This window comes from Pygocentrus nattereri, chromosome 13 (assembly GCF_015220715.1).
Source record: "Pygocentrus nattereri isolate fPygNat1 chromosome 13, fPygNat1.pri, whole genome shotgun sequence".
NCBI lineage: Eukaryota > Metazoa > Chordata > Actinopteri > Characiformes > Serrasalmidae > Pygocentrus > Pygocentrus nattereri.
The window spans coordinates 14,505,442-14,528,320 of NC_051223.1; the positions used below are offsets into that span (position 1 = coordinate 14,505,442).

General features: G+C 37.5%; 2 protein-coding genes across 2 annotated transcripts; both read right to left on the bottom strand.

The window, feature by feature from the left end:
* Positions 1–830: 830 nt before the first annotated feature.
* On the bottom strand, positions 831–8,130 carry rnf151 (ring finger protein 151). Its single transcript, XM_017705438.1, has 4 exons — positions 8,065–8,130; positions 3,710–3,855; positions 3,463–3,559; positions 831–1,325 (listed from the first exon to the last, which is right to left on the bottom strand). Exons 1-4 carry the CDS (start codon positions 8,128–8,130, stop codon positions 831–833), a joined length of 804 nt encoding a protein of 267 aa, XP_017560927.1.
* A 4,428-nt stretch (positions 8,131–12,558) lies between these two features.
* On the bottom strand, positions 12,559–16,703 carry noxo1b (NADPH oxidase organizer 1b). Its single transcript, XM_017705457.2, has 8 exons — positions 16,600–16,703; positions 16,424–16,504; positions 16,252–16,324; positions 15,957–16,140; positions 15,136–15,344; positions 14,871–14,984; positions 14,324–14,435; positions 12,559–13,687 (listed from the first exon to the last, which is right to left on the bottom strand). Exons 1-8 carry the CDS (start codon positions 16,663–16,665, stop codon positions 13,093–13,095), a joined length of 1,434 nt encoding a protein of 477 aa, XP_017560946.1. The 5' UTR covers positions 16,666–16,703; the 3' UTR covers positions 12,559–13,092.
* Positions 16,704–22,879: the final 6,176 nt, after the last annotated feature.

Consider the following 22,879-nt stretch of genomic DNA (forward strand, 5'->3'; position numbering starts at 1 on the left):
AGAAGTTTGGAATTATTGTCATATTAACTATTTTTGTCAATAAACACACAATGCACATTTAAAGATTGCAAACAAGACAGTGTTTTGAGATGCTTTATTCAACATTCAATAAAAATGCTCTGAACAATAATTTATATAATATAAATGAAAAAATATGTATTTATTACTTTATGGCTTGAACTAGCTAAATGTATTCATTTCTTGTCAAGTTGTCTGCCTTCAGATTTGATCACCACTTTTAAGTTATGAGGCACTCTGGATATTAGTTAAATAATTTTGCTCTGCAGATTTTTAAATTATCATTAAAATAATTTACACCTGTATAACATGGACATGTACACTTTTTACAAATTCCTACAAATGATTTGACTCCTGTCAAGTTGCACTGTACCAGAATCACATTAAAATAATTTTACACCATGTATCTTCAACAAAATTGATTTTGTATTTTTGAAAGCAGTGATTCAAAACCTTCGAAACGTGATTCTGAGCATGTGAACCGGGGCGGGGGGGGGGGGGGGGGGGGGGGGGGGGGGTTCGGGGGGATATACTATAGGATTATATATTTATATCTATATGCTTTTTTGAGCATATCATGACTATCACATGGTCAAGACTGTTTCATTAAAAACAGGTTTAGAAGAGTTTGAATCTAACTGGTCTAACTTATTTGGGTGTTCTGCAGTTTGTGAATAAAATACTAACCATTGTACTCATAGTGTGATGAAAATAAGGTCATGGTATATTATTGTTATATTGCCCACCCCTAATCTGCAGTAAAATTGCTTTATATTAAAACTTTGGCTCAGGATTGTATAAAGGCTGTTTTCTTAAGAGCTGCTGCTGGAGCTGGTGTTGGAGCTGCTGGAGCTATAGCTGGCCCTGGAGCCTGTCCCAGCACTAGTTCCCTCTCCGGGGTCCTCGCCTGGCCCCTCGGCCCCCTGGCTGAGCTCTAGGCTCTCACAGATCAGGCCTATCTGCCTCCTCATATGGTTCATGCTGCTCTGCATACGCAGCATCTTCCTGCGAAGTGCTGCAGCAATGGTACGCTGTGTCTGCCTCTGAGACTCGTAGCGCTGCTGTAGCTCTCTGTAGCAGTTGTGCCGGACTTGGCTGTCCCGATCCAGCAGCACTCCGCAGCCCATTGGACACAGCTGCCTCCAATGACCGCAGGTCCGTTCATGCTCTTGAGAGTCTTTCCGCAGCACCCGTGCTCCACAGCCCGGGTGAGGACACAGCAGCCACTCGTAGGGACACGCCGAGCTGTGGAGGTACTCATCTGAGAGGGGCACGGTGGCCCTGCAGCCCTGCTGTTCATTTCGACACTGAAAATAACAATACAGGATATTAGTAGGGCGGCAACGTCTCATATTTTTCTTGAATATGCGAATATTCTATTGCACTAAGAAAAGTACACTAAATTATTATTACAATAAATGTCACTTGATTAAGATTTTAATATGTTTGCACTATTTTATCATTATTTCTAGCTTTAACTTTATTTATTTGTCTTTTCTTTTGAAGAAACCTTAATTAAAATACTACAAGTAATGAAAAAATATTACTGTTGAATTATTTTGTAGCGGCATTACAATGCTGATCCTTCTTAATCTGTTAACCATGATCTGATCTGATATTAAACATTTGATTACCCACAGAAGTGCCTGAATTCATAGAAGAGTTGGTTATTTATATGGCTTTTCTATTGTTGGATTTTATCAAATATTTGTTGCAGCCCTACATACTAGGAGTCTTTGGCCTCATTACAATTGTTTAGGAAATGAATCAGTGCGACATGAAATGCTAAATTTGACCACCACTGGATTTGATTATTTTGAAAGCTTTGCAGGCTATTGGATGAAAAAGGCTTCATACTTTATTAGACATTATTAACTTAATACTATGGTTAGTTCTGACCACACAGTGTTGGTTGAAACAGTGTGCTAATTATGTTATATCTGATAACAACATGTCTTCACTATACCTATATCATTCCAGTGACTTACAATGATGGTGAAAGAAACCAGGGGTCACAATGTAAATATAACCATTTACACTATCTTAAATTATCAGTAAACCTACATGTGTCTTTTATGGTCTGATAGTAGTAAAATAGTAGTAAACATGAAAAAAAAATTTCTTTGGGTACTATTTTGTCCTGCATGTACCACTCTACCATGAATTCATTTAAAAATACAAGTTTTAGTCCAAACCCTTACCTCAAAACTATCATAAAACAATGTTTCAGACAGTCAAGCAACATATTTGTGACCATTTCATGTAATAAGCTTATGTAATGGAGCTTTTAGCGGCATTAGCAGCTTCAGATGTCCCAATTACCACTGAACAATTTTCATTTTGGAAACAGAACATTTCATAGTAAACTACTCATGGTAAACTATGTTTTTGTTTACAGCTTAAGTAAGCATACTGAATTAACTGAAGAAGCCAATGGAGTCTTTAAAACATATTTGGTACAATGTTCAGCTTGTGGGTTTTGACTTTTCTTTGAAACTATTGTATAAAAGCAATATAACTGTCATGTGTTATCACAAATACCATCAAGGCCATGATTTGGTCCGGGGCATGAGCTAAACACACTCTCTCTTGCATTCAAAATTGCTGCACCTGAATTACCACCTTCAGAACAATTGCACCATGATACACTGAAGCTTTTTTACACCCCTGTGTGATATGATCAGGAATGTTTGTTCATTATGACTACAGCACTCATTTGTCCGTTGGATGTCCTTGGATGTTTATTGACTTCTAGTGTTTGTTAGCAATATTAGCCTTTTAGCTTCAGCACTAAACTACAGAAGCAAAATCTGGACACCGGGCATGTCTTGACTGATTGACTACATTTAGGATGAAAGTGAAAATAGTGCACACTTGATTTTTTTCACTAAACCTTATTAAAAGTGCGTTAATAAATGGAGGGATTCATTTCAAAACACAAGACCACTTTCAATAATTTTCTTTTTTTTATGATATATTTAGCTGGAAGTGGGCTTCAAACAAACAAGAAATATCAATTCTATAATATGATTAATATATACTGTATTTTATATGTATTTGTATTTGTATATTTATTTACAGCCAAAATCGTTACATATGGACATTGAGCATTTTGGAGTGACACGGTTCAGGTACAAACTTGTGGAAGTGTTACTAGTGACATCTAGTGGTTAAACTAGATAGTCAGTTAATATGTTGGTTGTTAGCAAACTGACTTAATTGTAGAAGATTTTGGAAACTTTAGAAATCACTACTTGCTTACACTTGCATCACTGCCTTTGGCCTGCAGTGCACAATACTAGTAAGGACCTACGTCCAGTTTCCTAGTGATTTAAATAAGTAAACACCTACATGATCACTATACTGGTTTCTTTAGTATTATTATGTTCTTATGACCTGTTCATGTTACACACTGTAGCATTACTTCCCGCTTATTCTGCTTACCTTGATGGGTAAACGACTGATGGATTTACTCAGCTTGAACATAACAAACATGAGACTCTGACTGATCGGCTTCCTGCAGCATGGGCATGTTTCCTGCCTGGATTAAAGGAAGACAGGCAGTTAAGTAAAGGTCACATTGCACACCTTGCGCTCCACTGCTGTTCAGTAACAAAATGAACTTTGGGCAAAACTAATGAATTATCATTTCATGTTGGTGTTTTGTTTAGTAATGTTGGTGTTTTCGTACCTCCTCATCCACTGTAAAATGCATCTCTTACAGAAGATGTGGTTGCATGCCACCCGTACAGGGCAGCGTAGAACACCTCTGCAGATGATACAGATCAGGTCATGGTCAGGGGTGTCCACAAACAGCTCCACTTCATAGCCACCACTCTGACAAACATAATATCCACCCAAAACAACATCAGTTTCTGGAGCGTTAGCATCATGTGACTGCTTTCATGGGAAAGAAATGGATCATTATGGGCAGTACATCAGCTTTTGGTTATGTTTAGTTTTAGACTAAATTGCTACAGCAATGGTGATTCGCTGCTAAGAAACCTTTTTTAAAATCCAGGCTTAGACATCTCGGTCCAGGGAACCAACTTTAGAGTCGGTTTCCCAGGCAGAGATTAAGCCTTCACTTTTAATAAGACATTTCTTTGAGGGTTCTTCAGTAAAGACAATAATTCTGGATAGAAAAAATGGTGATCAATGTTTGATTTGGCCCACCAGAAAGTTACTCTTACCTCAGCCCATCACTCAGTGAGAAAACATACTATATATTATTTAACATCTTATTTTTCCTTTTCCACATTTGAAATCTACTCACATTTTTATTGCTTTGTCTTTTTGGCCATTGGCCCATTATGAACATTAGCAAGTTTCATCTCCAAAGCAAAAACATTTTTGGAGCTTAAGCGAAATGTCAATATTACTAACCTTGATTGCCGATAATCCACCAATGATATTTGGACATATAAATGAAACACAACACAACTATTGCAAGAGTTTTTAGCAATTTTCAAATCACTGTCATACTGTTCTCAGTTCATGTGTTTTATGTACAAAGTATGTGTACATGTATATATCGCTGTTGTCGGAACAAAACCTCATATCTCCAAAATGGTAACTTTACAGGACAAAAACATACTTTGCTTTTAATGTAAGTCAATGGAACCATTCAAGCCATTTTGAGCCATTTGTTTTGGTCCATTCATCATGAAATTTACTCACGATGTAAAAAACAATAGGTATTTTCAAATTATATCAAAAACTGGAAAACGTCAAAAATGGAGATACAAGGTTTTTAGTTATGTTAAATTATGTTGTTTTATGTTAGTTATGGACATATTGAACTGACTGTTAAGCATGTTTGAAACTGTAGAGTCAGAGTGTGACACGGCTTGTTTCCATACTTTTAGCCTGTCACGTACCATACTGGGAACGAACTATGCCCAGTTTTCAATAGCATCAAGATTAGCCTTCCCAGAAAAAAACAGCTTGGGCAGAAATATAAAAGTATCAGGTCAAAAAATTACTTAAGGATTGAGAAACTCATACAACTGCAGTGGACATCTTAGTAAAATCAAGCAACTATCAGCGCAGAAACTAAAGTATGGCTCGATTCATCTCTTTTTGGATTCTTTTAGTCCAAAATAAAATGCTAAAGCTCTAAAGAGGTGTGATCAATCACAAAGTAGTACAGACTAGTACAGGTGCTGATTGTGTTAGGTTATGTTAACATTAATTAGTTACTTGATATTAATGACCAAAATGTAACTGAGTAATATAATAAATAAGCTTATCAAATTACTAATATACTTTAGCAGAAATAAAAGCAACATGATAGGAAAAAACTCAGGAGAGTATAAATGTAACTAGTCACTACCCACCACTGGACACAACCATGTTTTTTTTCACAGGTTTTGATCTTTCAATTATTCTTATATTATCAAATCGTTTAGTCACATCACAAAGTTAATTAAAAGTTCCATGACAACTCACCATATCTCACTGTTCCAGTGTTGGACGATCACAGCTGGCAGTGCAGTGATACATGCTAAACGGCTCTGTGCTCCTAGCAGGCGCTGCCATCCCAATAACACCACTTAAACATGCCCAGATGAGACCATTTGGACCTGGATGATTCAGAAATCTATTACACATTTCCATTTTTCTTTTCTTTTCTCTTCTAGCACAAGTGACAAATGTGGCTAGCACCTGACAACATTTACATCATCCAACAGAGGCCTAGTTCAGTGCCATCGAGGTTTTACTTAGTGGACAAAGGAGTTGCCATGGACACCATAGAGCTTTCAATGGCCGCCAGATCTAGAGACTACAACCTCTATTCTGTGGACACTGTGGGTTTCTGAATGGCTCTGGGGAACACTGTGGCATTTTCTGCAGGTTGCCTTATATCATAATGCAAAATGGTATGAAATGGTTATAGAAATAAACTCTTTCTAGCCTTTTTGTTTTTGGAAGTCATACTTAAAAAATTTTCCTTAGGAAAACAGATAAGCACTGGTAATGCTCCATGCTAACGCATTTTCGTCTTTCCTCCTACTATAGTGCTAAAATGGTCAGGTTTAAATACAAGGAAAACATCATTCAGATTATATACCTTACAGGTGCAATGAACTACAAGTGCTTTACAGCGGATAGATGAGTTTTAAACACAGCAAAATGAATGTCAATGAAAGAAAACGCGAAATGGAAACAAAATATCGAATTCTGTCAAACAACGCTGTGCTACAGAATATTACACAACAAATAACATATTCACTGCAGAATTCCCCTTTAACCAATAATATCATGTTATCTCCTTCTTGCACCACATCTATCATCAAGCAAAATGCTCAGATAGCCCAGAGACAACCCCTATACATGTTTCATTCAGGAATATGTCCTGGTGTTGAAGAAAAAAGAATATTTAAGGACCCATATAATGTAAAACAACTTGTCCTAAAAAAATAAATAAAATGTCTGTACAGTCCATCCATGGAAGCTAAGCTCCAAAAATGATTCATTTTGAATGAATTGTTTTGGTGACTTCATGAAAACCACATTGACAAACATCCACTTCTTTAGCCCACTGCAGTTTAGCTCCACCCACTTAAGCTAAAGTTATAAGGAGTGAATACAGAGTTTCAGTCTTCAGCCTGGACTGATTTTTCAATGAAATATAATACAGGGCAACCAATCCAAACAAGGTCATATATATATATATATATATATATATATATATATATATATATATATATATATATATATATATATATATAAACAAATGGATAAAGAGAGGTTGGAAAATAATTATATGAAAATGAATTATAACTATTTTTTTGTACATAAAACTACACTAACATTATAAGTGGACCTCAGGGGGAAATATGAAATGTGATAAAAAAGGAAAAGGTATGATATGGGCCCTTTAATAAAAGCTCTAGGTTGCTATTACATTCAGTTTAGCTGCAGATGGCATCATCATATTCCTAGTTTTGGCTTTAACCACAAAATCATCCCCCTCACAATTTGGCCCCTTTTTTACTGTGCATTACCTGCAGGCCTGCATGTTGTTGTTTTTTTTTATGTGGTTCTAGCAAAGCATAAACATAGAGACGATAATGACAGTGATTGATTAGTGAAATCACACCATAAAAACAATAGCAGGCCCAGCATCATTCATCTGCAGAGCTGCGGTTAGTTGGGAATTGGTCATTCAAAGTCACAGTTTATCAAGGTCACTCCACCATAAGATAAGAGAAGGAAACAAGGACATTACAAGAAGGAAATAACTTCAAAGTTTAAACACTTCAAAGTTATTTAACAAAGTTATGGTAACAGCATGTAAAGGAGATATGATAGCTCTGTACTGTTTCTCCAGAGAGTGTGTACTATATTTCTTTAACTTTACTTCAGAATAGAACTCTTGAGGGAATTGTTCATATATCATTCATAAATAAAAGAAAATGTTTGGGTGTAAAATAAACAGCCAGTCTGCTTTATTCTATGCTTCATTTTACTTTTTTACTTTGAATCTTTATTATTTGTCTTCAGGTACTTTATAAGCTTTCTAATATCTTTGTCTTTGTTTTGACCATAAATGTTTAGTTTCTCTCTTGAATCTTATCACAGGCCATTGTTTATAATAGCAAAATGTTGTATGATAAGACCTTCAAGGATCAGGAAAGAACACGTGCCTTGAAGTTACCTGACATCTTACATGTCCTCCTTAATCACATACAGTAGAGTCTATGAAATTAATAGATGGGAAGAAAATATTTCAGATACTGTTCAGATATATGTTCAGATACTCATGATCATTTCAGATGCTCTGAAAATCTGTATTTGTCATTGTTGCATAACAATTATGTAACAAAATAGATTTCACAGGCAGTCTACCTGTGTGACAAACATAGTAATGCAAATTACTGCACAGAGCACACCTTTTCCCATCAAATACTGCTTTGCTTCCTGGTCTGTATATAAGTCATCATAAACAATTTCAGCCGCACGTACATGCACGCCTTTGTAAAGAGTAACAGTGGCATAACATCATAAAAAGAATTAATTAAAGTATCACTGAGGTCAAACTTTCAGCTCAGGACTCCAGGTGTACACATACACGGTATGGCCAAAAATATGTGGAAACCTGACCATCGTGCCTATGTGAGTTATGTGTATGTAACTATGTTGGATTTACATCCCAAAACCATGGGCTTTAATATGGAGTGTCATATTATTCCCCACTAGGGCTTTCCACAAGAGTTTGAAGTGTGTCTGTGTCCGTTCAGTTAAAAGAGTATTTGTGAGGTCAGACACATGTTGGTTGAGAAAGCTCATAATCAACATTCCAGTTCACTTCAAAGGTGTTCAGTGGAGTTGAGATCAGTGCTCTGTGCGGGCCACTAGATATCCTCCACACCAACCACATAAAACCATGAGTTTATAGACTTTGCCTTGTGCACAGGGGCACAGTCATGGTGCAACAGGAAAGGATCTTTCCCAAACCACTGCAGCAAATTTGGCGGTATATAACTGTCTTAAATGTATTTGATTCTGTAGCATTAATATTGCCCTTCACTGGAACTAAGGGGCAGAGGACAAATTATGAAGTCCAACCCCAGGCCATTATTCCTTCTCCACCAAGCTTTACTGTTGGCACTGTGCTTTCTCCTGGCATCCACCAAACCCAGATTCCTTCATCACACTGCCAGACAGTGTGATTCATCAGAGAACATGTTTCCACTGCTTCAGACAGCATGCTTTAGATCTCTCCAGCTGATGCTAGACATTGTCGATAGTGATCCTGGGCTTGTGTGCAGCTGTTCATGGAAAGGTCATGGAAACCCATTTCATGAAGCTCCCAAGGCACAGATGCCATGCAGATATTACTTCCAGAGGCAGTAGTAAGTGATGCAACAGGTAGTAAGCCATTTTTATGCGCTACATGCCTCAGCGCTCAGTGAGTTTGCATGGTCTGCTGCCTTGTGGCTGAACTACTGTTGCTTGTAGACGCATCCATTTCATAGCATAATAGCACATGCTGTTGGCAAAGGCAGATCTAGGAGTGCAGCAATGTCTGACTTGTGACAATGTGGCAATTCACTTAGCTCTTCAGTATGCTCCATTCCACTTTTATTGTTGTATATGAAGATTGCATGGTTATGCGCTTGACTTTGTACACTTGTTAGCGGTGAGTGTAGCTGAAACACCTTAACTCAATAATTATGAGGGATGTCCATATACCTTTGGCCATATAGTGCGTGTGTCTGTGTGTGTGTGTGTGTGTGTGTGTGTGTGTGTGTGTGTGTGTGTGTGTGTGTGTGTGTACAAAAATGTATTCGGTGTCTGAAAAAGTATATATTTAGCAGAAAAACATTACTTCAGATAATTACATAGAGGTTTTAACAACTAAAAATTATATATATATATATATATATATATATATATATATATATATATATATATATATATATATATTTATATATTTTTTATGTATATATATTATTTTTATATATATTTTTTTTATATATATATTTTTTTATTTTTAATATATATATATATATATATATATATATATATATATTTTTTTTTTTTTTTTTTTTTTTTGTGTCCTCTCTTTACCTTTAATACAACTTCCTTTCTTTTCAGGAGACTTGCTTTCAGTTTTTCAAAGTAGGCTGTAGTGATGCTTTGCCACACAAAGTTTAGTCTTAGAAGTCAAATGTCCTAAAAATGATCAGTTTTTATTTAATGGCTGTTTTGACTGGAGATTAAATAAATGGGGGGTGGTCTACGACTTTGGCACAGAACTACACATTATGCACACACACACACACACACACACACATATATATATATATATATATATAAATATATACACACACACACATATATATATATATATATATATATATATATATATATATATATATATATATATATATATATACTGCTCACAATCACATTCTTCCATAGCTGCTGCTCCCAGGTTTGACCAGGCTTTACAGAACATTGGTAAAAGCATTATTTTGGTCAAAATACCTCAATTTAAAGTGTGTGATGTAATGATGTCATGTGATAAAATGAACATTAGCATTAGCATAATTTGTGCAGTTTTGATTAGCTATGACACAGTGCTGTGTTTCTCAGTAGGTTAAATGGGATTTGGCCAAAGTTCTGCATGTGAAATATGTCCTCACAACTGTATATATATATGAAAGAATGTAATGCATGGGTTGGTCACTTGATGGGTTTTTTGCCTTGTGCTAAAAAGTAACAGAAAAAAATGTTTTCCTAATGATGATAAAAATTTGTAAAATGACAGTTCTTTATTTCTTATGAATACTGCCTTTTACTATACAAATGTGCATATGTGTCACTAGTTATTCTGACATTAAACCATTAAAATAAGTGCAAATAAATGAGACAATTTGTTTTTAGGAATATACAATCTGTTTCTGCAGTGTTAAAATACAGTAAAATACAGTATATGTATGGATCACTCACATGCTTTTAACATTCAAAAACATACCTTAACATAAAATTTTACAGTACTGTGATAGGGATAATACATTTTCAAAATACAGTGTACAGTATGTGGTTTTGCACCTACTAGCGACATACCAACCACTCAACAATAGGGACAGGAGCCAACAAGTAAACTTTTTCACTTTCTCTGAACCAAAAACATGTGTTATGTTGCTAGGAAACCGCAGGCCACAGACTTCTTGGCAGCTTCCACATGATTATTTACTTATTTTATGACAGTTTGACAAACCATGATATGTGGTTAGTATTCCTTTTTATTTTTCTGAGCAGTAGTGCCTAAATGTCTGATATTTTGTACATTTAAGTCCATTATTATAAAACAGATAGTTCTGATCCTAAAATCTGATTGGCTGAAATATTTAAACTGGGAACACTGAAAGACAGACACAGACTGGGTGTAGGAATATAGTATTAGGCATGTGCCACTGTATCAAGCCAGACATATAATCTAAAGATCTAATCTGAAGATCTGAAAATCTGGAGATGGTGTCAGAGAATCGTCATGATCAAAAAAACAAAAAACACTGTTTAAGAAATTTGTTCTAACTTGTTTAATAAATCAACATCTACACAATGTATCATCAACACCACCATTATCCAAAAGAAAACTAAAACAGTTATCACTTCCTGTAAGATAACTGAGTAAAATATGTCAGCTATAAGACTGTAACTGTGTTTATGCAATACATTCTATTCAATGTGGAAATGACATACACCTTTAAATCAATTTGAAGGTAAATCAATCTTTGAGACCAAAGTCATTCAGACTGATTAGTGTGAAATGATGCAGAAACTTACTGACTTGGATTTTCTTCACAGTGGTGGTGATATGAACAAGGGCTTATGTTTTCAACAGTGTAAATATAACCATTTTATTTGCTGTTCAAAATGACCAGTGAAGCTACATATAGTGAGGTTTTATATGTAATGTTGATATTGGTAGCAGTATTAAATCCAATTAAAGGATTCTTTAGGTGTGTTTATGCTCTGCACGCACCCTTCCACCATGATCGCACTACAGCCACAACCATATCTCATTTCTATTTTTATATCAAACCACCCTGAATGACTTCTTTTCCCCCTTAAACTGATAATAATAGGTCATCTGTTCATCATTTGCCTTCTGGGAAGCAGATCCAGTGAGACTGACTGGACGTAAGCTTCACTTTCTTCACGTCAGTTAACTCACCAAGTTCTCTCTTTTTAGGAAATATTTTTGACTCATGAACCCATCATTGACTCATCATTGCAAAACAGCTGCTTCATGTCCCTTTCTGGCTTCTCCCTTTTAGTTAGGCTGGAATATTTAGATCTTTCAGAGTCTGTGCTGCACTCTGTGAATATTGTTAATACTGTAATCAGTCACTCTTTACAGATCTAACTCTCTGTGTGTTTTACTTTTCTTTGCTGAGTTGACTCCCTGTCCAGTGGATCTGATGCAATTGCTTCTTCTGCCTCGATCGGGTGCCCACTGCTCGCCAAGCCTTCTGGACTGGCTTGACCACCATTGAGCTTCATGCTGTACAACGCTATGCGAACCTCACCCTCATGAACTGACCCTCCTGATGCTGCTGTTGCATAACCTCAAACTATCAATTTAATCATTGCTCTGCCTGTTTTCCCCTGTTTTGTATTTTAATATTTTATACTAATGCTGTTTGCTATCCAGTGTCGACCAGTAGAGGATGGGTTCCCTGTTTGAGTCTTGGTTCCTCTCAAGGTTTCTTCCTCTTGCTCTTGCTGACTTCACTCAGCTTCACTATTTGTCCCACAGACAAGCCTACCAAAAGTGTAAAAGCACTGTCTGTCTCATAGCTTCAGGAATAAGAAATAAAATAATTAAAACAGGAAATGGAACTAAATGTGTGTCCATGTTAAATAGGCTATGTTTTAATAAGTTACCTGACATGACAAGGTAAGTTTGAATAGTTTTAAATGAATCACTGGAAGCAACAAGAACAAGGTTTCCTCAACTGTCTGACAGCTTTCTGATTTTATCTATCATCTTGTAAAAAGAAATAATGCTACAAGTTATATGAGACAAAATACCATTTATTGTGGTTATATAGGCAGAACATACAACACCACATAAAATTTCCAGTATGGAATACAGACAGGATAGAAAACAGTACTCTGGGAAAATAAACTCTAAATGTAGAAAAATGTTAACTTTGCTAATACAAAGCAGTACACTAATGAACAAGGAACGGATCCATTGTATAATAACTGTCACCTATCTTTCAACAGCTATAAAGCAAGGTGTTGCTTCCTCTCTTGATGCCATGACAACCCTTTACATAACAAAGGACTGTCAGGAGAAATGCAAAACAATCAGTACTAGACCTATAATTACAAGATAAACCACCTCAGGTGACGTGTCAGAATGATACTAACTCTAAAGCTGGAAATGCATATAACATATCTTCATATTGCCGACCTCACAAAGAACTATACTCTTGATTAGACACTCGCATAATGATCACACCATACAGAAATAACAGACTGTCCAGTAGTTCAAAATTTAAAATACAACAAAGTGTTTTTAAACTGTGTTTTTATGTTCCCTATCTAATCTCTTCCAACAGCTTGGGACTCATTCCCGATTCTCTCAGGGAATAGGTGGGCCTGTGTAGCCAGGGCAGCTTTGCGAGTGAAGGTAGTGCAGCGAGTGAGGATCTCTTGGGTTTGCGGTCGAGGGGGCACTCTGGGACCAAGTTTGGAATATCTACTGGTGGTGCTGGGCTGCTCATCAGACAGGCCGCTGTCACTGCTGTCTGCTTCTGGATCTTTCTCTGCCTGTCTCAGGGTCTCTTCCCCCTCAGAGCTGGACAGACCCAGAGTGCTGGAGGAGCTAAAGCTGAAGTTGGTCTCATCGCTGACGCCACTCATCACGCTCTTGCGGCTGTCAGAGTTGCTGCGCTGGACCTGAGCGCTGTGCTCAGCCAGAGGCTCTGAGAGAACCTCCACAGAGAGGGACTTGTGCAGGCTCTTCAGCCTGGCGGAGCGGACCTGAGGCTCGGTGGTGTACGAAATCTCCTGCAGGAGGGTGGATGTGGTCGACAGGTTAAGGGTGGAGTTGTGGAGCTTCTTCTGCAGGCTGAAGGTGGGGCTGGTGTATGGCTGCAGATACATGGATGGAACATAACCTGCCTTTCCATTATATCTGTAAAGACATTAAAGATATTAAAATGAGCTAATTCATAATAGAAATCTATTATAATAGAAGTCTATTGTCCATGGTTATTGACTGTATGCTACAGATGCTGCAGTTAGAGATTAGGTTGTAAATCACGTACAGTATTCATTTAACCCTTTAAAATGCAGGTTTTACTATTCACTCATGCATATTTTCCAGTGACTACTATAAATTATTTAATCACAAACATATGCGTAGTATGTAGTTATTAGACTGACGTTTAGAAGTGTGAATGCATAGAGTTTAAGGGGGCTCAATTTTTAATAAATTGTTGTTGTCCAAAAAACAAGCAGCTGTCTTTTACATTCTATGAAAATGTAATGAATAATGGACCAACAAAAATGCTCCAAATAATGCTTGGAGTACTATTTAGGAGAAACTTGTTTTTTTGGCAAGCAACAAAACTGCTTTACTGAAAAACAAGCCATTAAAAGAAATCACACAAACTGCTGTACAATGCTCTCTGCTGCACTCTGTTGACTTTGGCATGATGCCACAGACTATGAAAAACCTGTGTAGTATTCAGACACTGATGACACTTTGGTGTTGTGGTTTAACATTGTTCAAATTCCACACGATACACAGGGAGACAGAACGAATTACCTAGCAAGCCACCAGCCGTTATCGGGCTTCTGTAGCACCTCCAGTATGGTGCCAATTGTCACGGATAGCTCATCTTTTGTTTTGGAGGTGTAGCTCCTTACAGCACAGTATCCTAGAGGACAAAGAAGAAATCGGAATTAATTATAAAAGACCTTTTTAAACAATACTGATATATTTCACACAAATAAAACCCAAGGTTATATTTGCATTAACATAACAGACTGCAATGTTTGGAGACCCAGGATCAGTATTGGGCAGTATCGAGTAACAGAGTTGCTATTAGCATACCATAATGCTAATTATTAGTACCATTTTTGTAGTACTTTTTAGTGCATAAGTATTATGTTGGAAGTACAATTACTTCATTTTAAACAGTCTAATTTTGCCTTCATTTTCTTCTCTTGCTTTAAGGTGTGAAAGTTAAAAGCAGCTTTAATGCTTACTAGTTTTTGAAGAAAAAAATCGGATTGGTATCAGTAAGAGTCAGCACTCAGGGATTCAGTATTGGGGTTGTGAAAGAAAAACCAGCAAGACCTGGCTGACTTACTTTCAACGACCATATCCAGCTCATCTTCTTCCTCCTCTTCTTCTTCACACAACTCCAGGTAGGGAGCAGGAAACCAGGCTAAACGTTTTTCCTCATTCTCCACCAACCACCAACCTGCAGCATATGCATAAACACACAGGTAACTGTACAGACTTAACTGCTTTATACTTCTGCACTGCTTTTGGTATGTTACAGGTGCAGCACGATCATCAGTGCTAGTTTGAGTGGCTCTTGGTAGTGTGAAGATGTAGAAGAACACACATACCTGCTTGATCTTTGATGATCACATCTAGTGTTTCATCCACAGCAACTTTAAAAGGTCTGTTCTTGGTGTCCTTGGTCTCATATGGAGCCACACAGCGATATGTTTTGGTGATGAAAGGCTGAGTCACATTTCCAACATTAAGATGCCTGTTGGCCGAGTCACTTCCTGTATGCCCACCTGGAATGCCATTTGACTGTAAAACCATCACACTGGCCAGGACAGACAAGAAAAAGTGTTCATCAGTTAATTAATTAACAGCAATAAGATTAAAGTTAAGACAAAATCTAGAGTTTAGTGTTCATTCTGTTCTAGTGGCTGCTTTGTTGTTTCTCACACCTCTCACTTTTCAAGTTTTAGCACTGCATTTTAGACTAAAAGGATCCAAAAAAACAGCAGAAAATGCACATAATAACTTAAAGCATGATTCCTACACTTATATATCCTAGACGAAATAAGAAATTCTACAGAAACCTTGGAATAACAAGACTATTACTTGTGGATGGTTTTAGGGTACAGCTGGGCAATACGACAGTATTTATCCTTTTTATGATACGTGTTTCTCACAAACAATGAACAACTACATGTTCTATTACAAAGAAAGCATAATTAGTCTTCTTTAATTGGATTTAGTGCAAATAAAACTAACTTGTATTCATAAGTCATATATTATTTTAATGTAGCACTACATGTTCTTTTTTTGTGATATATCATGTATCGTGACAAATTCTTGAAATATCATGATATTACAGTTGTGCCACATTATCCACCACTATTTTAGGCTCATCTTTATTAGTTGACTTTATTCACTGAACTCAGCCTACCTGTTTTGTACAAACTCTGGCAGGAGCTCCTGCTCGTTGGGCAGGAAAAACTGAAAGATGTCAGTTGCTTGAGTGATGCTGGGGTCACACTGCAGCAGATCAGTGCAGTAGTTCTGTAGAGCATTCACACGGTGCACAGACCTGGCTGGAGTCCTCTTTTGCAGTCTCACCTTAGGCATCCGACCTGCTCAAAAACATCCCAGCCTGTTAGCACACCTTTTAAAACACTCAAAAGGCCAAACTGACTCGTTGGAAAACAACAGTGTGATGAACTATTACTCTACTGTAACTGTACCTCCGAATCTGGGCAGCACTCTGCCGCGTTTTCCAAAAGGACTGTCTACTTGGAACTTCTTCTTCAGCTGCCTCTGTTTACAGGGGGAAAAGAAATAACAGACGGTGAGCAAACTAGCCTACAGCACTACGCTGACAAGCCAAGGATGCCTTCAGCTTTAGCATAGACTTACATGAAACTTCTTGAAGTCCCCGAGTGACCTGTACACGACCACTTCGTTCTGGTCAGACCACAACACGGATACCATGTACAACTGGAACAGAAGGATGAGCAGGTGATTAGAATAAGACGCATATGAAGGTCTAGTTAAAGAACAGTTGTAGTTTGTCCTCCAGCAACGCGTCTTACTTTGCTCTTGTCTTTGTATATGATGCCGATGATCCGGACGCTGACAGGGAAGCGAGAATCCCCCATTGTGACTCGCTATATGTTTCCTCCAAAGCAGTTCGCACAGTCTGATTCCCTCGCCAAATTTATCCTGTCATCAACAGTCCATCCTCCCAAAGCTGCGGGGCGGAGTGAGCGTGCGGAGAGGTGGGGAGGGTCACGTGACTTCGGCAAAAACAATAACTGCACAGAGCGCACGTGTGCTCAAAGTGCCGCGTTGCTGATGGGAATAGCGATTCGGTTTTATCTAACTGATTCTTTCGAACAGATTCACTGACTCGTCCGGATCACCAGACTCGAGTAAAGTCAACTTTCTCGACACTCTTCATTCCCCATAACCTTTCATTCGCAATAAGAGATGGGCAGGAATACTTCGCAGATGAGAGATCGTTTTGGGGGAATTATTTCTTTATTTATCGAAAATAGTAACAATACAGAACAAAAATGACCTGCCCTTGTCTGCCCAATATTTTGTAAGAGATTGAGATTTTACATGAGTGGTGGTTTAGCTATTCTTACCATATACCAGCTGCGAAGTCGTAGGAAACCAAGTTCATGTCGTTATGTCACATTCTTCCCTGCTGCCCCACGTCTGATTTAAATATTAGACATTATTTAAAAGATGATATTATTAATTGAGAGGTTTTGAGAGTCCCTATTATTATATTCTCTAATGGAGGCGCGAAACGAACGAACATATAATATGAGAAAGCTCGTCTGAACATCCATCCATCCATCCATTTCTCCATTTGCTGGAGCCTATCCCAGCGGTCATCGGGCGGAAGGCAGGATACACCCTGGACAGGTCGCCAGTCCATCGCAGGGCAGACAGACAGACACAGACAGTCACTCACACACTCACACCTAGGGGCAATTTAGCATGTCCAATTGGTCTGACTGCAGAGAAAATATAAACAAATTTAAAGTGGGTTATTCTTAATATGCTGCTGTGGGTATTTATGTTAGAAGTGTATGTGATTAAATGATCAAAGATTATTCTCTAAAATCCCCGCGACCCTGAGGGAGAAGCTGCTAAAGAAATGTGTGTGTGTGTGTGTGTATTCTCTAAAATGCTATAAGCGATAACACAGACGTCACCTTATAGATGCTTCAAAAAAGATCGATTCAGTTGTGAATCGGTTCGAACTGCTTATTGAAAATGAATCTATTCTTAAAGAATGAATTCTTTCAACAGTCGAACATCGCTGCTGTTGAGGTTAGGGGGGTGACTAGCAGTGTGTGGACTTCGGAGGGGATTAGCGGTGTGTGGAGGGTCATTGCGCCTTTCGTGCTCGCCCTCTGGACACTTTCTGTGAGGAAACAGTCTGTATGGGCTCTACCACTTCATCTTTATGTAGCTATGTTTACTCCATGTGTATGTTTAGCCAGAGTAACGTAGAAAAGATATGAACAGGAGTCGAACGTAAGGGCTTTCCTACCGTTAAAAAATCAAAACAAACCTTCCCCTTGTAAAACTGCAATCCTCCTTTCCCATGCTTTTAGAATTAATGGTGTTAATCATATTTAAAAACTTTGTTACCCGTATTTAAATGATTCACATTTGCAGAAAGACACGTCAGTTTGCATTAAAGGGAAATTCCACTGATTTCTAAGTCGGTCAGAGTGATTGGGAATGAAATGAAGCATGTTAGAGAAACTGAGAGAGAAATTGTTGAAATTGGGAACTTGGTGGTGATAGGAAGCAGATGTCCAAAGTGGTAAAAGTCTCTGAAAGCTCCTTTACAGAAAAATGTTAACAACGTGTCACAAATACACTGCCTGATGCCCGAGACACTGTTTCATGAGTTTTATGCTTTTGGCCTAAACTGCATTTTCAAAAAACAGGCAGAGAGAAACATGTATGTATTGTAGGGCAAGACAGTTCCCAAACAAAACACATTATTTATAAATTTCCTACTGTTGTAGTACATATGAAAACTATAAAGACATGGTTAGGGGCGCCAGTCATTTTGGATAGTAAATAAAGTTGTTGCTGTTGTTACCCCTGGTTCCTATCACTACCACTGTGAAGAAAATGCGACATGGTAAGTTCCTGTATTATCTCTATTTTTTTTAAATCTGCAGAATTCCCCTTTAACTTTAAGTATAGTTTTCTTATAAAAAGGCAAAGCACTGCTAGTCCTTCTCATGTTGTAGGCTGTTTCACCGATTTCTCAAATTGTCTGCATAGTGAAATGGTTCCGATATAAATAAAGTCATTTAGAGTGGTTTGATGTAATGCTCCATTCTAGAGAAACTTGTTGACAGTGGTGGTGATAGGAACCAGAGGCCATGTAAAAGAATTTCTTTTTTCTTTTAGTGTTCTGCAATTGAAGAATTTGAGGCATGTGTGGCCTGAGGAAAGAGAGATACTACCACTGTTTAACATTCTTTAATAAAACTAGATTTCTATCAGTGCTCTAAGTTTGAAGTCGTTACAACTGTAGTCACCCACAAATCATATATATATTGTATTGAGTTAGCTGAACCTAGTACTTAGTAATACCCCCCTTTGCCAAGTGTGACAGCTGTTCTTCCTTGCAAAACAACTGTAGTTCTGTGAGATTCTTGTGATGTCTTTCATGCACTTTTGAAATCTGTCCGCATGTTTTTGATGATGTTTAGGTTAGGAGATCCACTGCAAAACCTTCAGCTTCCACTGCTTGAGCTAATCTATTGTGACTTTAGAGGTGTTTTTACAATAGCTTTTTTTATAGAAGTTGTGCCAGAGTGGTGAGTCAGATTATTTGTAAAGCTTTGAAATTTGCATCACTTGGCCCTTCCAACGAAGTGTGTGATAAAACTTTGGGCCTGCCGATGAACCCTGGCCATTTAAGGGGTTGAGTCAGTTTTAGAGGTATGATTAATCCTTGTGTGTATGCCCATGAAAGCATGATATTTATGATGAACTACAATGGTGTGAAACATGAGGAGATGTCAAGCTTGTTTTAAGCGTTGGCTTACTTTTTTTTTAGAGTAGACTATTTTTTAAAGACGGAAAGACTAAATAAATACATAGATAGTAAAGCATTTATGACACCAAGAAAGGAATGCTGTCTCCAGTGCCAGTGCATTAATGCTTAATGTGGTAATCTTGGCTTTATATTCTTTACATCTATACAGTATGATTTGCTTCCTCTGCTAAAAAAGTGATAATCTTTACATTATTGATGCCACAAACATAACAAAGAAAAAAAGCCACTGAGGGCTCTGCCTCCATCAGTCCGTGATTGGTCCAAGAGCTGTTTATGATCCAAAATCTTGAACTTAACCTGTCCTTAAAGGGGTAGTCATGGAGCACAAGTTGCTTTGGTGATATAGCCTAGCAAAAAGAGTTCCACCACTGTGAGCCAGAAAATCCATGGTTAGATCGAACTAAGCTTATGTTAGCTGGCTACGCTTTGTGAGACAGACCCCAGTTCATAGTGATCAAACTTAGCTGAGACAGTAAGCTATGTAAAAATGCTTATATAAGTGAGATTTGTCATGGCTAGATATTCCCACCAGGCTTTTGGAGAAATCTCTGGTGTGTGTATGTGTGTATTTGAGACACTTCCATCAACTCAATAACAGGCCTTTATACACCAGTAGTGAATGAATAGATATGGTTAAGCTGAATCAAATCCAGCTTTGTGAGGTTGTATAGAAGTAGTTTGTCAATTCAGTGATGATTTCTTGTATACTGGTCTGCTGTGGACTCTGAGGTGGTTGTAGAGTCAAATTCCTAAATGGTAGTTATGTTGCTTTTGTGATACTGGCTTTAATGCAAACTTTGAATCGTTTTTGAGACCTTCCTCGCTTTTGTTCTCGCAATGTTAGTTTTCCACTTTGGATTCCTGTGTTCTTCCATGCAAATGATATGACCTGTTCATGGAGGTTGAGCCTTAAATACCATTTCTTTGATCGTTGTGGTGTTTGCACGGTCATTCGTTTTTTTTTAGTTTTGCACTGGAGGCACAAGGTTAATGTATCTAAAAAGTTCCATTACTTTTTAGCTATATTAACTTTGTCTACATATCTACACATCTACATGCTCTTCTGAAAAACTGCACAAAGAAAGAAGCTGATCTGATTTTTTTACACTGATGCAAAATAATACTTTTATTATTCAAACCATTTCAGGGGTTTATTTGAGTTGATTTTGATTGATTATTTGATTATTATTTGATTACATTTTGGATAAATTTGGGTAAATTCGTTTTTTTTTGATGCAGCATTCCTTTCATGTTACAGCAATTAATTTGGATGTGTAGACTATGATCAGGAATACTTATCAAGAAATGTTTGTCAAATTATAGTAGAGTTTCCATCTCTACAATAGATTTTTGAAATGGCTTTTACCTTTTTGCACACAATTGTGAATGTTCATGTATTCACATATGTACGTACTTTTGCTTTTACATGCCACTGCTATTACTGAGTTTTGGTATATCAGTAAGAGAAACCCATATTACCTACAGTCAGGTCTGTAAATATTTGGAGGTCGACAAAGTTATTGTTATCTTAGCTGTCTACCACAGCATGGTTGAGCTGAAATAATAGAGTGAATGGTATTTACATCCAAATGTAGAAAATACAAGCATTTTCAACCCTTTTGGACAAACTAACAATCATAAATTAAACTGTCATTTTAATACTTGGTTTCAAATTTTTTGCAGTCTTTACTACTACTAAAGTGGTCTTTGTGTCATTGTCCATCTGCCCTGTGAAACACCATCCAGTGGGTTTTGAAGCATTTGACTGAATTTGAATATATATTTATAGTTATATAGTTCACATCATCAATAAATACAAGGGAACTGGTTCCACTGGCAACAATAAATGCCCACATTATAACACTACCCCACCATGCTTGACAGATGAGATGGTGTGCTTAGGATCATAAGCAGTTCCTTCTCTGCACGTACTCCTCTCTTCCCATCATTCTGGTACAAGTTGACTCTAATTTGGTCTTCATGTTTTTGTGATTTACTAAGGATTTACGTCTTGCAGTAAACCCATGGTATTTTCTCTGGGAAGTCTTCTCTTGATTACTTTGAGATACACCTCACTCCTGGAGGGTGCCACACCTCTCTCAGGCTCTGTGGTCAGTAACTCCAGACTCTAATCCTGTCCTGGACTCCCCACTAACCCCCCCACCCCCCACCCCCCAATCCTACTAGAGAAAGAATTCTTCTGTCACCCAGCACAGTTGTTTGTCTGTGGTGTTCCAGGCGTATAAAATTGTTGATTTGGCCACACCTAATGTTTTTGCTATTTCTTTGATAGGTTTGTTTTGATATTTTAGCCTAATGATGGCATCAATGGCAGTGATGGATTTTGGACATCATATTGCATGTTAATAGCAAAATGCCACACTTGAAATCAACTCTTGACCTTTTATCTGCTTACTTGAAAATGTAGATGAAGTAACTACTGAAGTTACTAACTTACTGAAGTAAGTGAAAAATGAAGATGAGTAACACACACCTCATCATGAAACAGCTGAGCAACAAGACTCCAATTACTATTGAGTCTCCAAAAATGAGGGTTAGGGTTAATGTATGAAAATGGTAGTGTTTCTTACTCAGGGAAATACTCTCAAATTAAGATCTGCATTCTGAGCTCATTCATTATTCAATTTTAACTCCAATATCCTGTGATAGACAGCTAAAATAATAACTTTGTCAGTGTCCAAATATTAGTACACCTGACTCTACCATCTTGCCATAACATACAAACAAGAGATAATATAGTGTCTAACTGTATATGATGTTACTTTGCTACTACAAAACGAATATGCTTTAACAAAGCTCTGATATTGAATCAGTACAGGGTATTGGCCAAGTCTCTGATATTGTAATTGGTAAGGGGAGAAAAAAGGTTGGACTGATGTATCCCTGATGTACAATCATAATTCAAATACAGTTGGGACAGTGTTTGGAATGCTAATAAAAACAGAAAGCAGTATTTAGTAAATTCTGTTTGACCTGTATTGAATTGAAAACAGTACAGAAACACAGTAATTTATGTTTTACCTTATGAATGTCATTGTTTTGTAAATATATGCTCATTCCAAATTTGATGCCACACATTCCAAAAAAACCTCTCCATGGATCACCACCTTATCGTGGTGGAGGGGTTTGCGTGCTTGAATGATCCTAGGAGCTATGTTGTCTGGAGCAAAAGCTCCTGGTAGGGTCTCCCATGGCAAACTGGTCCTAGGTGACAGGTCAGACAAAGTGTGATCCATAATAACCCC